Source organism: Meriones unguiculatus, chromosome 7 (genome assembly GCF_030254825.1).
Source record: "Meriones unguiculatus strain TT.TT164.6M chromosome 7, Bangor_MerUng_6.1, whole genome shotgun sequence".
Taxonomy (NCBI): Eukaryota; Metazoa; Chordata; class Mammalia; order Rodentia; family Muridae; genus Meriones; species Meriones unguiculatus.
This window is the reverse complement of record NC_083355.1, coordinates 23,074,261-23,089,351: the sequence shown is the minus strand read 5'-3', so window position 1 is coordinate 23,089,351 and position 15,091 is coordinate 23,074,261. Positions and strand designations below refer to the sequence as shown.

Genomic DNA, 15,091 nt, shown 5'->3' with positions numbered 1-15,091 from the left:
ATATATATATATTATAATTTTGGGAATATATAGTATAAAGAGCTTTCTACTTTGTTCTTCTAAAGGAAGAAACTCAGGCCCAAGGCCAGGGGCCAGTCCAAAGCCAGAGAACAAGGCTGGCAGGGATGGGTTGAGAACTTAGCTTGGGGCTAAGTTCAAGAGCAGAGTGTATGCTCAGTACATTCGTGAGGCCGAGGGTTCGATCCTTGACAACGAAAACTGAAAGGATTCTCTGACTTCCCCTGGTCTGTAGTCACACCACTGGCGTCACTCAGGGGTAGGTTTTCCCTATGTCCCAGGGCCAGCATTCACCAAGTACTCAACAAAGCATGCAGTAAGGTCCTTCCCCAGGCTGAGTCTCTCTTAGGGCTGGCAACCGAGAAGTGCACCCAGCCCCGAAGACTTCCTGGGCCAAGCTCACTTGACAATGCTGGCTTTCGCTGTGGCTTTGAAGGCCCTTTGACGAGAGACCAGGCTCCGAAGACTACTCCCAGCCCAGGTGAGGTCTTCATCTCTACGGAAGACATTCAGGCAAGACTGCCAACCCTCGTCTGGGCTGGAGAGCGTGGGATGACCTGTCCCTCCTCCATTCCCCATCTCCTTGGGTCCTCCATCCTCCCAGAATGTCTCTGTGGTTCGTTCCACTGTGGCAGACCTCCCCACTCCCTTCCAACTGCCGTTCTGTTAGTGAGATGAGAAAAGCATCCTCTTACTGTGCCCGGGGTCCAGCCGTTCATAGCGGGAATCCCCATTAAACTAGGGGCTCGCCATTAACATTGCTACCGTTCTTCACATTTATCCTTTTACCTTCCCCTTGCTCCACGAGGTAGTCACCTTGACACCTCCTTCCCCCAGGGACAGCCATCATGGCCTCCCCCCTGTGCTGCCCATCCCCCAGGCTTCTATCAAGAGGTCTCTCTGAATTCAGTGCTGTAGAACTGATTGGAAAATTGGCTGAGCGCCTGGCCCTCCCAGTCAATCAGACTCGCCACCTTCTTGACTAGGGCCCTAGGGGCATCCTTGTTCTCAGCAAGCAGGTATGAGGGCAGGTGGCAGCTACACGTCCCCAGGGAGGCCCTGATCCCTCGCCGACTCAGGCCCAGCTTTCTTTCTCTTACTTGGACTCCATTTGTCTTCGAAGTATTATGTGTCTCCCTGCCTCTTTGCTCTTTCAGGTGTTCCCGAATCTAAACGATGACTCTTACTCTGTGGCTGTGGTGAAGAAAGGTGGCCCTTCAGCTGGGCCGAATCCAGCACACACCTGGATACCAGGACTCAGGAGGCAGAGTCGGGACTGAGGGAGTCTGAGCTCAAGGCCAGCCTGTGCTGCACAGTGATACTGTTTCAAGAACAAAATAAGTAGGTTTTAGAGGGAGAGGAGTGTTTGGCCTAGAGAGTGTGACAGGACTATTTAGCACAGAGGGCGGCCTGCCCCCTCCATGACACAGGCTCTCAGGAGCCCGGCTAGGAAGATCCCTCCTGCTGGGCCAGCAGTGCACAGACAAGGTCAGGAAGAGGTGGCTCTGGGGTGAGCCTGCAGGGACACCTGGTTGTGGAGGGCATCAGGATCTTTCACAGGTAGCGTGGATGGTGCAACGCTATTCTTAGTGCAGGATTCAGATGACTGGTACTGGATTCTGACCTGAATCCAGGACTGACGGCAGCCAGACTTGCTGTGTGCCCGGAAGCCCTGTTAAAATGCCCGGCTGACCCCCCCAGGTGCCGGGTTCTGAGTCAGAGCACTCTGCCTGGATCCTGGAGAAGTCACAAAGTCTCTGGGTTTCTTTTGCCTTCCATGCAGGAGAAACTGCTGACCCAGAGGCAAGGCCTCCCTTACCACTCACTCCCTCTGAGCTGTCCAAGCAGAAGAGGTGATAAACCCCTGGCAACACAGACCAAGAACATTGCACAGGAGGGGTGTGGGTTGCTCAATACTGTGGTGAGTACACATTTCACTTACTCCTTAATTTAAATAAAGTTTTAAATGAAAAATTAACACTTTAGTACTGCCAGGTGGCAGGTGGCTCACACCTGGAATCCCAGCACTCAGGGAGGCAGAGGCAGGTGGATCTCTGTGAGTTCAAGGCCAGCCTGGTCTACAAGTGATTCCAGGACAGGTAGGACTACACAGAGAAACCCTGTATATACATATAAAGAAATTAACATTTTAGTTGGGTGTGGTGCACTAGGGAGGCAGAGGTCAGGAGACTCTCTATGAATTCCAGGCCAGCCTGTTCTATGTAGTGAGTTCCAGGGCAGCCTCGGCTATATAGCGGAAACTGCCTCAAAAAATAAACCCATCAAATGTAACTTTTAAAGATTAAAAAAAACCTTTTGCCTGTATGCTCCTCCGTGCCCTACCTGCATGCCTGGTGCCAGGGGAGACCAGCTGCCAGATCCCATGAATCAGTTACTGACAGCTGCGGGCCACCGTGTGGGTACTGGGAACTGAACCTGTGTCCTCTGTAAGAACAGCCAGTGAGTGCCCTTAATTGCTGAGCCATCTCTCCAGTCCAAACAGTTAACTTTTAAAAGACAGAACGTTCAGCTTTATTGGGGATGTGGCCTAGGGTAAAATCTTTCTGGCTGGATTCCCACCCTTCCACCCAGCTGGCTTGGGCAAAACCCAACCACTACAGCCTCCAAAAGATGACTTGACGTTCGGATCTCTTGGGTCAACTTAAAGCTAGCTCCAGAGACTTGGGGACTAACACGGCTGTTTCCCAGCACTGAGCCTCTAAGGCAGGGCTGCTGATCAGACCCAGGCTTTGCACACGCAACCGCTGACACCCTGTTAGCACCTGCCTTGAGTAAAACAGAAGTTGTTAAACCCTTTAAGTCAAGCTGTAAGCAATCTTTGCCCACATTAAAGCCATAAATAGAACTTCCTATGCGTCTTTCTCTTTGCAGTTCTGTAGACTGAAGACAGCCATAGAGATGATCTTCCACTGAGCTACACTGTTTTCAGTGTGTTGGGGGTACACACCCCATGTGCATGGCATGTGTGGAGGTCAGAGGACAACTTGTGTGAGTTGGTTCTCTGCTTCCACCGTGGAACTCAGGTTGGCAGGACTGGAGGCAGGCCCCTTCACCCCCACCCATCCTCCGAAACATTTTTTGGGGGGGCTCAAAATAATGGTTCTCATTATGACATTTTCTTGGTTCCTATTCACTCCCTTGTTGAATATGAAACCTGACAGGCTCTGGCGAGGCATAGTAGGTGGGAAGGCAAGTGAATCCTGGCTGGACCGACAGAGGGGAAGGGAAGCTTGCCTATCTCGTGACTCGGCGGTGTCTCCTTCAGAAAGTTAGGGGATGAGTTAACAGGCAGCCAGGCGGACACCCGTTTGCCTCCCTCACAGGGACTGCACGGCCCACAGATGACTTAACCCAGACCTCATCTGCAATTTACGCAGCATAAAGAGATGTCACACACCTGTAATTCCAGCAGTCAGCAGGCTGAGTCACGAGGATTTCATTTTGAGACTCACCCGGGATACATAACAAGAAATTGCCTTTAGAAGTCTGCGTGTGCACGGTGCGGATGGCAAATGGAATTTCTGATTTCATAGGCCTCATGGGTTTTTCACGGCACTGGTGTTTATTTAACCAAGTGTCTTTCATGTGCTGTGCAAGCGCTCTGCCTTCTCTGTGAACCCCCCTTTTTTGGTCTGAAACAGGCTATCATGTAGCCCCAACTTGTCACATAGCCAAGGATGACCTTGAACTCCTGATTCTCCTGCCTCCACTTGAACCCGTTTTGCACGCATGTGCGGATCACATACTGTCAGCAGGGGCCAGGAGCAGGGCATCTGAAACCACAGGTGCCGGTGGGCTACTTGATGGCAGTTCTGGGACCCAAACCCGGGTCCTCTGCAAGAGCAGCAAGTCCTCTTAACTGAAGTCATCTTGCTAGCCTCCAGCCTTTTTTTGTTAAAAAAGATTTTATGTGTGAGTGCTCTGTCTGCATGTACCCCTGCATCCCACAAGAGGGCACCAGATCCCAGTGTAGATGGCTGTGAGCCACCGTGCAGTTGCTGGGAATTGAACTCGGGACCTCTGGAAGAGAGCAGACAGTGCTCTGAACCTGAGACATCTCTCTAACCCCCCTCCCCCCTTTTTAAAAGACAGCTCAGGTATAACTCAGGTCAGCCTTGGGGTACTAACCACCTCCACCTTCCAAGTGTTGGGAAGACATCACCATGGCAAGTCATGAGCAAATTTGACTCACCTCTGCCAAAGTGACAGGGATCTGCTATACTTACCTGTGTTCCTTACATCTTTAGCACAGGCTGGATATTGGAATACTTGTCAAAGTGAAGCCAATCAGCACAGCTAACCCGTGTTAGCTATGTGCCATTATTTAACTCCTAGACCTGTATTAGGTGTGGCCAGCGGGACAGGGGTCATCTAAAGCCATGTGGGAAGTGCACGCTACTGATCTGAACCTGGACATTCTAACGTCTGCACTTGGCTGCAACTCTGCACTCATGCCATCTAACTCTCCTCTTCCCCAACAAGGGAAAGTAAAGCCTGCACAGGAACCAGGGATTCAGGTCAAGGGACTCTTTTGCAGGGGGCAGTTCTGGGATCGAACCTAGGCTTACACAAGCGCGCCGACGAGAATCCCATGACTGATTTACATTGCAAGATTTCAGGTTCCAACTTAAAAAAGGGGACTTAAGCTGGGCAGTGGTGATACATACTTTTAATCCCAGAGTGAGTTCCAGCAGAGAGAGAGAGAGAAACAGAGCGGGAGGGAGATTTATTAAGACCAGGCACGGTGGCATACGCCTTCAATCTCATAACTCAGGAGGCAGAGGTGAGCATTATCTTTTGAATTTGCTGCCAGCCTGGTCCACATATGAAGTTCCAAACCAGTTAAAGCTACAGAGTGAGACTGTCAAAAGGGGGGTGGGGTGGGGCGGGTGAGCTGGAGATGGCTGAGGTTTTGAGTGCTTGCTGCTTCTGCAGAGGACTCACACCAGTTTCTAGCAACCACATCTGGCTGACAACCATCCATACCAAGGCACACACTTGGTGCCCGTGGAGGCCCGAAGAGGGCATCTGATTCCCCTGGGAACGGAGTTACAGGCAGTTGTGAGCCACTATGTGGGTGTGGGAGTTGATCCCTGGTCCTTTCCAAGGGTAGCGAGAGCTCTTACCTGCGGAGCCCCCCGCCGGCCCTCTGGGTGACTAATTAAGGCAGCTGTGACTTATGCCATGTCCTTCATGTCCCTTCAGCTCTGCTGGAGCTGGGACACTACATGAAAGCCATCGGAAGAGCACTGAGTAGAGTTCTAGAGTGAACTGATGAGATCTAAGAGAGTAAACACTGTGAAAAGCAACAACGTGCCCCCAGAAGTCCATTCAGCCCCCAAAAGCCTTTGCAGTTCTAGGATCCACGTTTAGGAATCACAGCTTCGAGTCAGGCTGTTTCCACAGGAAAATAAAAAGTCTTCACAGCTTATTTTCTTTAATTACATCATAAAACAAAATTAGAACATACAGGAAACAATAATAGTTACATAACAATTTACTTTATATATTTATATATATAAAAACATATCTTTAGTCCAAAGATTTTAAAGCAAAAAGAATCGTCTACTGCCTCCTTGAATTTTATTTATTTAAAACAACCCTCCTCACCCCCACACCCTTGGATGCTGGGAGTACGAGGCGCGCGTACAGTCACTCAGCTAATGGAACGTGGTGTTACGTCCCCACTGGGGAACAGTGAGAGGCCTGGGGAGGTGTTGGTGCAGGCCTGGTGAGAAACAAGCAAGCAGCAGCCCCCACGCCACACAGTCCAGGTCAGCCCCAGCAGCCAGGGCACAGGGCTCACACCCGCCCTGCTACCCCGCAGGGAGTCAGCAGGAGTGGGGGTGCAGGGGCGAGGATGAGAGTTCCGCAGACAGCACCGGGTACCAATCCATCTCTGTCCCTGAGCAGCCTGGCAGGAAGGGTCCCCACAGTGCTCTGAGCGCTGCACAGGCCACATCACCCAGGTCTGTGCTCTCAGGGTCACTGGAAGGTGGGCGGCGGTAAACAGCCACCAGGAAATAGTAACTGGAAATAACTCCTGGGAGGAAAAAGGAGGCAGCCAGAGTGGATAAAACGGACGCAGAAAGTAAGCTGGAGCCTCTTCCAGATACCTTTTGGAAGGTGATCACTGATTCCTGGGGTCAGATCACAGGGAGAAAGAGCTGGCTTAAAGATTGGGGGACACGTGACAACAGGATCTAGGAGTTAGTATGCCATGTGTGAGCGTGGTAAGGAAGAAACCAGACTCACCAATTCATGTACTTGTTAGAAATTAACAGTCGTCAGCAATATGGAAGAGACGATCCTGACAAGGGACAAACCTTCCTACGCAAACCCTGAAAGCAGCAAGGTTCCACATACAGAAGCCCTGCTGCAGCATGGGGGGTGGGGTTGTTGTGAGCTAACTAATGAGCCATAGCACTCACAGTTGACTTCAAGTTGATTTCCTAAGACTCTAGAGGTCCCCGTTCTCCAGCGCCACGGAAACTGAGTGGATGAATGTTTTCAGGAGCCAAGAAGAAACACGTGTGAGCAGCAATGTGGGGTCAGATCCCACGTAGCAGTAAGTGGAGCAAAAAGGATGTTAACTTCGAAGATCTCGGATCTCATGGTTCTCGGGATCTGACAGAAGACACCTGTCTCCCATTACCTTTTCCTAGGGAGACTTGCCCACTGTCCCACACTCCTGTCCTGGTACTAGCGCTGTGCCCAGAAGCAGCAAGGAAGCCATTCTTGCCGAGAATGGGTGTGATGTTGATGAGATGAACAGTAAACGTGTCATGTGGGAGGTGACAGTCCTGAGCTCGGGACAGATGCTCTTCCTGAGGCAAAGCATCCCAGTTCTAGCCTGGCCTATCCTTCCTCCACGCCAACTCTTGGGAGAACACAGGAGAAGGGGGTCACTGTGTTTCTGCTTGTTCGTGGTTCTTGTTCTACAAGCCACCCTGGCTGAGAAGCACCAACATGCTTTTGTAAACTCAACTCCACAAAACCTTAGACCAAACACCCATGTGGCAGAGATCAAAGAATTGCAGGTGTATTTTTCTCCAACATTCCATGTGAGATTTGCATAACGAAAGCTTTTTTGCTCTTGAATATTGTACTTTCTTGAACTCACAAGATTCATTTGGACTCAAAAGAGAGGCTTATGACTAAAAGCCTAGGGATCAAAGCCTCCAGAGATGCAGAAATGATGTGCTGAGAAATCACAGTGGAAGGTGGGTAGATCTGGCTCTAATGGGAAGCTGCAGAAGCCCTTCGCATAAAAAAACCTGCCCGCCTCCTAGGGCAGTTTCTGGTAGGTACAAGAAAGAAGGCAGGATCACAGCAGCTGGTGCTTAAATAGCTTATATTCTTTGCTGGAGAATGAAGGTGTGAAGCCAGGACATTTGGATATAGCATTTACAGCCAAATTTTATTCTCAAATCAGCAGGGCTAATCACATCCTATCGATACACTACTTTCTGCATCTTCTGATGCAGATTTAAGATGAAAATAAAGGTGAGCAAGTCTGAGAAACCTACACCCACTCATCCTTAGGATTAGAATTTTTTGTCCCCAGGTCATATAAGGGTTTCTGCTTCAAGACCTCCAAGCTCTTCTCAAGGCTGGACTTATCCCCTGGTCTGTCAGCAGGAACCACAGAACAGAAACCCACCTCTACAACGTGGAAAAGGTCCAACAGGCTCTTTCCATGCCCACCCACTCACTGATGACGAGGTGAGCTGCCTGATCTTAAAAGCAACAAACCTTACTTTTAATAATCTTTTATTACCGTAGTGTATCTGTGTATGCACGTGTGTGCCTGTATGTGCGGCGTGCACAGGAAGCCAGAGAACTACTTCCGGCTGTCAGTTCTGTCCTTTCACCGTCACAACTCAGGTTGTTGGACTTGTCTGGCCAATAGCCTTACGGGCTGAGCCACCTCAACAGCCAAGATCAGTCATGATCTGAGGACTTCAAGTCTCAACACTGTCACCTAAGAGGCTGCCCACAGTCAGGCAGGAAGTCACTCTCGCCTTTCCAGTGACAAGTCACACTTCCTAACTGTCAGGTCAAGACATGCTCCAAACACATTTTACAAGACAACTGAAAAAAAAAAAAAAAAAAATCAAATGGGCTTTAGTGGCTCACAGCTACCACAAACATCCCCAATAGCACAGAATACGCCAAACAAAGCATGGTAAGCTCCTCACCAACTTTCCTTGGAAGCTTCTTAAAACTCCGTTTCTGACTTATGGGTCTGCTAAGTCAATCTAGCAGACACAGACATCGGACCAGAAATTTACAGAATGATTTGAGGGATACTTCTGTATCCAGAAAAGCTGTAGAGGTGAGAGTAGGAGCAGTAAAATACGTTTACAGAAAGGAAACAAATACCGCTAAGCAGCCTTCATATCCCAAATTCCCCGAGGGAAGATGGAAGTTAGGTGCCCTCACTCCTTAGAGCCACCAACTCAGCTTCAAACTCAACTCAAAGCCAAAGCCAAAGCCCAAACTTCAAGGACCATCAACTAACAAGAGCCACTTCCAATCACTGCATACTGAACAGCTCGCTGGGACCAGGGAAAGGAGTCCAAAGCCGCTGGACTGAACATGTCCGACGACGAGACAGCGCTATAAATACAGGGTGTGTGCCAGGAGAACAGGGGCTGTCGGTAACCACCGCCGGAGCGCTAATAACGATGCCGCAGCTAACGGTGGGGGGTGACAGACAGGGGAGGGCTGCCTGCAAATGAGATTACCTGTACTCTCAAGCACTGTCCCCAGACATATTCCAGGGACCTCTCCTGGCCACCCGAAGGCTTGGGACAAGATCCTTGAGGGTGACGTACTCTTCTTAACTTGGCTGGCTGTATAGTCACGAGGCTGACTTCAAACTCAAGAGCCTCTTCATCTCAGACCTGAGACTGTAGGGACCATCTCAACTAGCTCCATCTCGCTCTAGATCTGTATTGTGGTACACTTTCTCCCCCTGCTGTAGAAAGGTGTATTTGGAGTGGGTGTAAAATTAGACAGGCAGACCAACAGGCTTCCCCCCCCTGCCCCCCACAGACAGTCCCCTGCTGTGTATCCTAACCTTGTACTTGCAGCAATCTTCCTGCCTCTACGTCTTCTGTGTTGAGATTACAGGCACAGAACACTATACCTGGCTCCCAGTGTTTTTATTTTCTTCCTAATTTCACATATGCCGCACCTTGTATGGGGGTCAAAGGACAACTTTCTGGAGTCATTCTGTCCTTCCAACCTTGGTGAGGCCTATGTGCTCCGGGATGGCTGCCCTCAAGCTTCTGGTCTACTCTAATGTTTCCCCTCCCATCAGGAGATCTTTTAGGCGGGTTCTGGAGGTCAGACTCTATTAGGATTGCATGGCATGTGCTTTTACCTTCAGAGTAATCTTGGCAGCTCTTAATAGGCTTTTTCAAAGGGGAAGTTTTCATGCTAAGCTTTATGAGGGCTGGAGACACAGGTTGGTAGAGCACTTGCTTAAAGCATGCAAAGACCCCAGGTTCCATCCACAGCCCTAAAACACAAACCCAACCAACCAAACCAAGACCTTTCTGAATCCTTAGAAATGTTCCTCAACATGAGAAAAATCACCTGTTTCCCTCCCGAGCATGGTGGCCTTACTTAACTTGAGAAAAGCTATCTCATGGCTGACCGTAGGGTTGAACACTATGCAGGCCTCCTTTTGACTTGTGATCTTGGCCCAGAAAGGTTGGAATTTGCCTGACCAGCAGGGCTCACCAAGACAAATTCAATGATCGTGCCTGTGGCAATACACTCTGAGGAAGAAGACAGTGGCGTTTTTAAGACGACTGACATACTGGTGAGTATTCAAACTTTCTTGGAAAACAGAAGTACTTGAATGACTCAGGACCAGGGCAATTCAAATCTCTGTTCACTAATTAGTACTCAGGTTTTACTGTCAGCTTGTTAGGCACTTAGGGGGGAGAATCAAACAACATCGTTTGGAGCTGACAGACCCTAGGTTTCTCTTGGTTTTGTTTGAAAGAACCAGGGATCTAAATCTACACACACTTGGAAGCGTGGCTATGTGTGTGTGCTCATTAAGTCTAACTTGTTTGGTGGGGTGGCTCACGCCTATAATCCCAGCGCTTGGAAGGGTGAGGCAGAAGGACAACCCCAAGTCCCAGGCCAGCCAGGGCCACAGAGCAAGCCTCTGTTTGGGGTGCACGGGCACACACATTCTGCCATGTAAAGCAGCATTAGCCACCGCAGTCCCCTTCACTCAGGACGCTGGCTGAGGGGGAGGGCAACTGGGGGCCAGGTGCCGGAGAGAGTCAGCTGGGCAACGTAACAACACGGTCTCAGAGGAAGGAAGAGGAATTTCTTGCAGGGAAATGTGAACATAAAGGGGAGAAGGAATAAAAAACACAAGTAATTTAGCTTTCAAAAGAGCATAATAAAATAAGATTTTAAATAAGTTTAATACGATAAATAAATCTGGTAATATAGAATTCTAGGACCTTTTCATCTGATTGTTTTCTACATTAATGGAGAAATAAATCAGACTATATTCTTACATATTCTGGCAGAACCTGTACCTATCGCATTAAAACAGCCCTTTTAACATCCTGGCTTGCATACCCATGTTCTAAAAGCCCCTTCACCCCACAACCCTAATAAATATTACACAAGGCTTCTACCATTGGGGTTTAGGAATATGCTTTAGAAACTCATTTGATCGCTCTCATTTTCTGCTTCTCTGAAGAGGCCTTTTCTTGACTAAGCCATGGTACCCGTACCCTCAGCTGTGTCAGGTGTGCAGGCTTGGCACAGATGCTGAGCCGCCCGCTGCTCCCTCCCTGGGCTCTCTGGCTGCCCCAGCGCCCCTACCTGGCTGCCTTCATATCCCATTCAGGGGAAGTCTGCAGAGCGTCGGCTGACGCGCTCAGGTCTTGTGAAGCGCCAACACTATAACCCTGTCAGCACGCGGGCAGTCAGCCACCGCAAGCTCCTCTCTGCCCCGGACGGGCCTGAATGTGGGAGGGGCTGGAGACACTAACTGCTGCAGAGCAAGTAGGTCAAGTAACGTCAGACCCGGGCAGAGAACACAGCCGCGCCCGTCAGCGCAGGGCAGCGCTGCTCACCTGTGCTCGAGCTTGGGTGGGGACGACACCCCGGCTCAGTGGGGATTCGTCACCCACTACACACTAATAATGCACTCACTTCTCTTAGTAAGCTCAGGGAACTGGGAAAAAGGGACCGTGCAGGGCGCACGCACTGCGCACGCCGTGCAAACGGGCGTAAGACACAACAGAAACCAAAAGGCCAAGGTTTTTTGTTTTTGCTTTTCATCCAAAGCGTTCAACTATCTTATCATAACTTTCCTGCTTTTGTTAACATTTCCTTCCAGACTGGCAAAGATTCAGGCAGGGTCCCCTAATGGCAAAATTTAGATTAAAAAAATATTTATTGATGCTTCTTTTAAAAATGTTTGGTAACCCCAACTAATCATCCAAAATTCAAACTGTAAACACAACCGCAGAGGAGTAACAACTGAGCGTGAGCAGCAGACGACGACCAGGGACAGACTCAACGAGAGTGCAGTAGTGAGCAAGAGAATGGAAGACGGGTGCACAGTGACACACAGTGACAAACTGAGCAGACAAGAAAGAGCCATCGCATTCGGACCCCAGTGATTTCAGTGCAGCAACTGAGAAAACCCCTGGGCCAAATACTGCAACACCAGATGAATGGACAAACGTTCTCTGTGAGCATGCTCAGCACGTCGGCATGGAAACAAGGAAGCACAGAAACTGTGTAGGCATCTCCCAATGGATGGCTACCATTTCTAGGATGCGAAGAAATTTTCTTTCTGGTCCCTGGATACATCATACATTGTTTTTCCATGCTACCGTTCACCCCGGAGGACTGCAGGTACTGTCTCAAATCCCCACAGAAACCCCTTAATAAGTAAGGAAACCACAGTAGCAGAAACGCTGGGTTTTGCTGGAATGTCCCTTCCCTCAACATGGCGTACGATTTCTTCTGGGCATGTCCAACAGGAATGGTTAAATTTTACCAATCCACTTGTTACAGCTGATATGAACTTCAGTGCCACGGTCACAGATCTACAGCGAATGGGGGTGAGGGCGTGTGTGTGCCTGTGTATGTGTGGCTCTGGGGATCTGGGCGCTGCCCTCGCTTTGTAACCACTGCCCAGAATGCTGGGGTCGCTTCCACTGGAGAGACTCCACGGCAAGTCTAGAAGTGTCATTAAATACTCAGTTCACCGGCGGCTACCTCCACTGTCATAGGATGATGCAGCATCTGCAGAAGCGCTGTCTGCTGCCCCCTACTGACGGGGGTGGAGTGACAGGTGCGAAGTAGGCGTGGACTTTAATATTGGGCAAATGGGTCTGAAACAAGACAGAGACATTACTAAGAATGCGCTTACACAGAAAGAGCAGCGCTGCTTCTCTGAGAAAGCAGCGGGGGTGGGTGGTTAAATGACGGGAGAGCAGAGCCAGGGTGCTCAGCACCTAGGATGTGTAGAGGCCCAGGTTTCTAATCTGTTCTATGGAGGGATTCCCAACTGGAATCCCATAGCTGGAAGAAGCTAGACAAGTTTAAAATAATTACTTTTTTGAATTAAAACACGTTCCTACTCTGAATACTTTAATGCAGCATGTTCCTTGTTAAGTGAGAGGTTACAAAGATGGGGATCCTATCTTTAGGACCTCATTATCTTCAGACACCTATCAAGAGCTAAGTAAAAGGGAAAATTGTTACTTGACCCGAACAATGGATCAATCTCCTGAAGACTATCTCTCAAGATAGTCAGGTCTAGGAACCATACACAGCAGGCCACGTAAGAGGCTCTTAGACAGGCATGAGGTGTAATCTGTAATCTCAGCACTAAGAGGAAGAGGCAGGACAGTTATGAGTTCAAGGCCATCTTCTACTACACACTGAATTCAAAACACCTGTAAACAAAGATGCTCTAGCTAGCTGGTGACCGTCTGAACTGGTGATGCCAAGTCCCCACTACTCTACTGAGGCACCCATCTGTGGAGCAGTGCCGTCTCCCGTATCCGTCTCCCCCTCTCAAGCCCCACCTCTCCCCCGTGTGTGCAGGGTAAGCTCTCTACCCCTGAACTACATCCTCCACCCAGCCTTTCTGGACTCTGGATGGGGAGTTCACTCTACAGTCCAGGTTGGTGTCACACTTTGGACTCTCCTCTCAGCCTCGTGATCACCAGGAGGCCTGCCGTGTCCTGCCAGGCATTTTCTCTGTCATGCCTCTCTTTCCCTTAGAACCAAATTTTGGCCTGGGTCTTTTTCAGTTGTTAGTGGGCACCATCCTGCTGCGTCCACCTCAAGTAGGGGTGGCGTCTACCCTCAGGCCTGCTTGCTAAATAGCCACGTAAATTAAAACAGAGAAACCATGAGAACTGAAATCTGGAAAAAAGAACAGAACAGGTGAGACAGAACGGGATGAAAGGAGAGACGGGGCAGGGCAGGGCTGGCGGGGTGCAGCTTTACCCTGAGCCTCTTGATCCCAGCCCGCGTGATCTGCTGGCAGTCATAGAGTTCTATCCGCTCCAGGCTGTGACAGCTCTTCAAGTGCTCCAGGGACGCGTCGGTGATTAGGGGGCAGTTGTCCAGCTCAATCACCTCCAGCTGGTCATGGGCGCAGGCCCCGTTCCCTAGGTGACGAATCCCATCATCTGTGATGAGCTCACAGTGAGAAAGACTCTGAAACCAAAGACAGCAAAGATGGGCAACCAAGTGGCTTCCGGCGTTCCTCTTATGTCAAATCTGAGTGAAGACCTTTCTGGTTGATCTTGCTAAATACAAGCCATCTTGAGTGACTCATGATTAAACAATGCAAACAAGAGTTGACGGCCTTCTGCTTTCAGCATCTATGATTGACATTTTTTTTTGTAGAATTCCAAATTTATTTCGTGAATTCATAAATGACTACGAACTATTTCAGAAAGACAGCCTTAAATTTTACCCACCCCAAAAAGTTACAGTGACATACCCCTTTAATTCCAGCAGAGGCAGGAGGAATTTTTGTGAGTTCAAGGCCTACATAGCAAGTTCTGGAGAGCCAGAGCTACATAGTGGGATCATGTAGCTGAGACAAAAAACAAAACAAAACAAAATAAAGAACCATTCCCCAAATTGGAACTTTTCTTATCTAAGGCAAAATAGGGCTCAAGCTTTTCATATCCAGAGTTTTAGAAAATCGGAACTAAAGTGAGTATCTGATTCAGGACCCAATCGCCCATTAGCTAGGATGATTTTTACAGCTATCAGGTATTAGTGTCTCGCAGACAGACAATCTGACCAATTTTCCTTACACCTTAGTTCTGGGAACTCAGAACACCTGACCCAGTTTTGCATAGTACCGAGCCACTAAACATTAAAGTGTTCTGTTCTGGACAGAGAACCATCAACCAAAACACTGTCTATAGAGTCACCCAAAGCAGGAGCCTGAGGAACTTGTCCTATAAAACAGCAGTTGATTCTAGGCATTCCGCAAACGCACACACTCTATGATCCAGGCTGGCCTCAAACTCCAGGTTATCCTCTTGAGTCCTGGGATTACAGGCGTGTACGATCACACCTGGTTAGCAATGTCTTAATTAAATATAATAAGCCATAAACAACAACACATAAAATACTCTTAAGTTGGGGATAGGGTGATGGCTCAGTGGGTAAAAGAATTTGCCTCCAAGCCTGGTGACCTGAGTTTGTTCCCCAGAACCCACAGAGGTGACAGGAGGAAATTAACTACAGAAAGTTCTCTTCTGACCACGCATCCACATACACATTATACACACACACACACACACACAAATAGATGGAAGAGAGCTTGGAGTCAATCCCCGGCACCCACATGGCTTACGACCAACCCTAACCCGAGTTCCAGGGGATCCAACAGGAACAAACACAAATGGTGCACATCCATGTGTGCATGCAAAAAAATACGTAAATAGACACAAAAAGTAAAATAAATCAACCTAATTTTTTGAATAAATAAATAAACTTAAAAGCAAAACAGTGAAAG

At 49.0% G+C, this 15,091-nt stretch overlaps 1 protein-coding gene across 2 annotated transcripts in view; it reads right to left on the bottom strand.

Moving 5' to 3' along the window:
• Positions 1–5,459: 5,459 nt before the first annotated feature.
• Fbxl20 (F-box and leucine rich repeat protein 20) overlaps positions 5,460–15,091 on the bottom strand; it is a 69,662-nt gene continuing 60,030 nt past the window's right edge. For both annotated transcript variants that reach the window (XM_021646823.2, XM_060386813.1), the window contains exons 14-15: positions 13,558–13,770; positions 5,460–12,431 (exon numbers count right to left, since the gene is read on the bottom strand). In XM_021646823.2, the coding sequence (XP_021502498.1) occupies positions 12,324–12,431; positions 13,558–13,770 (321 nt within the window). In that variant the 3' untranslated portion in view covers positions 5,460–12,323. The remainder of the gene's footprint in view (positions 12,432–13,557; positions 13,771–15,091) is intronic.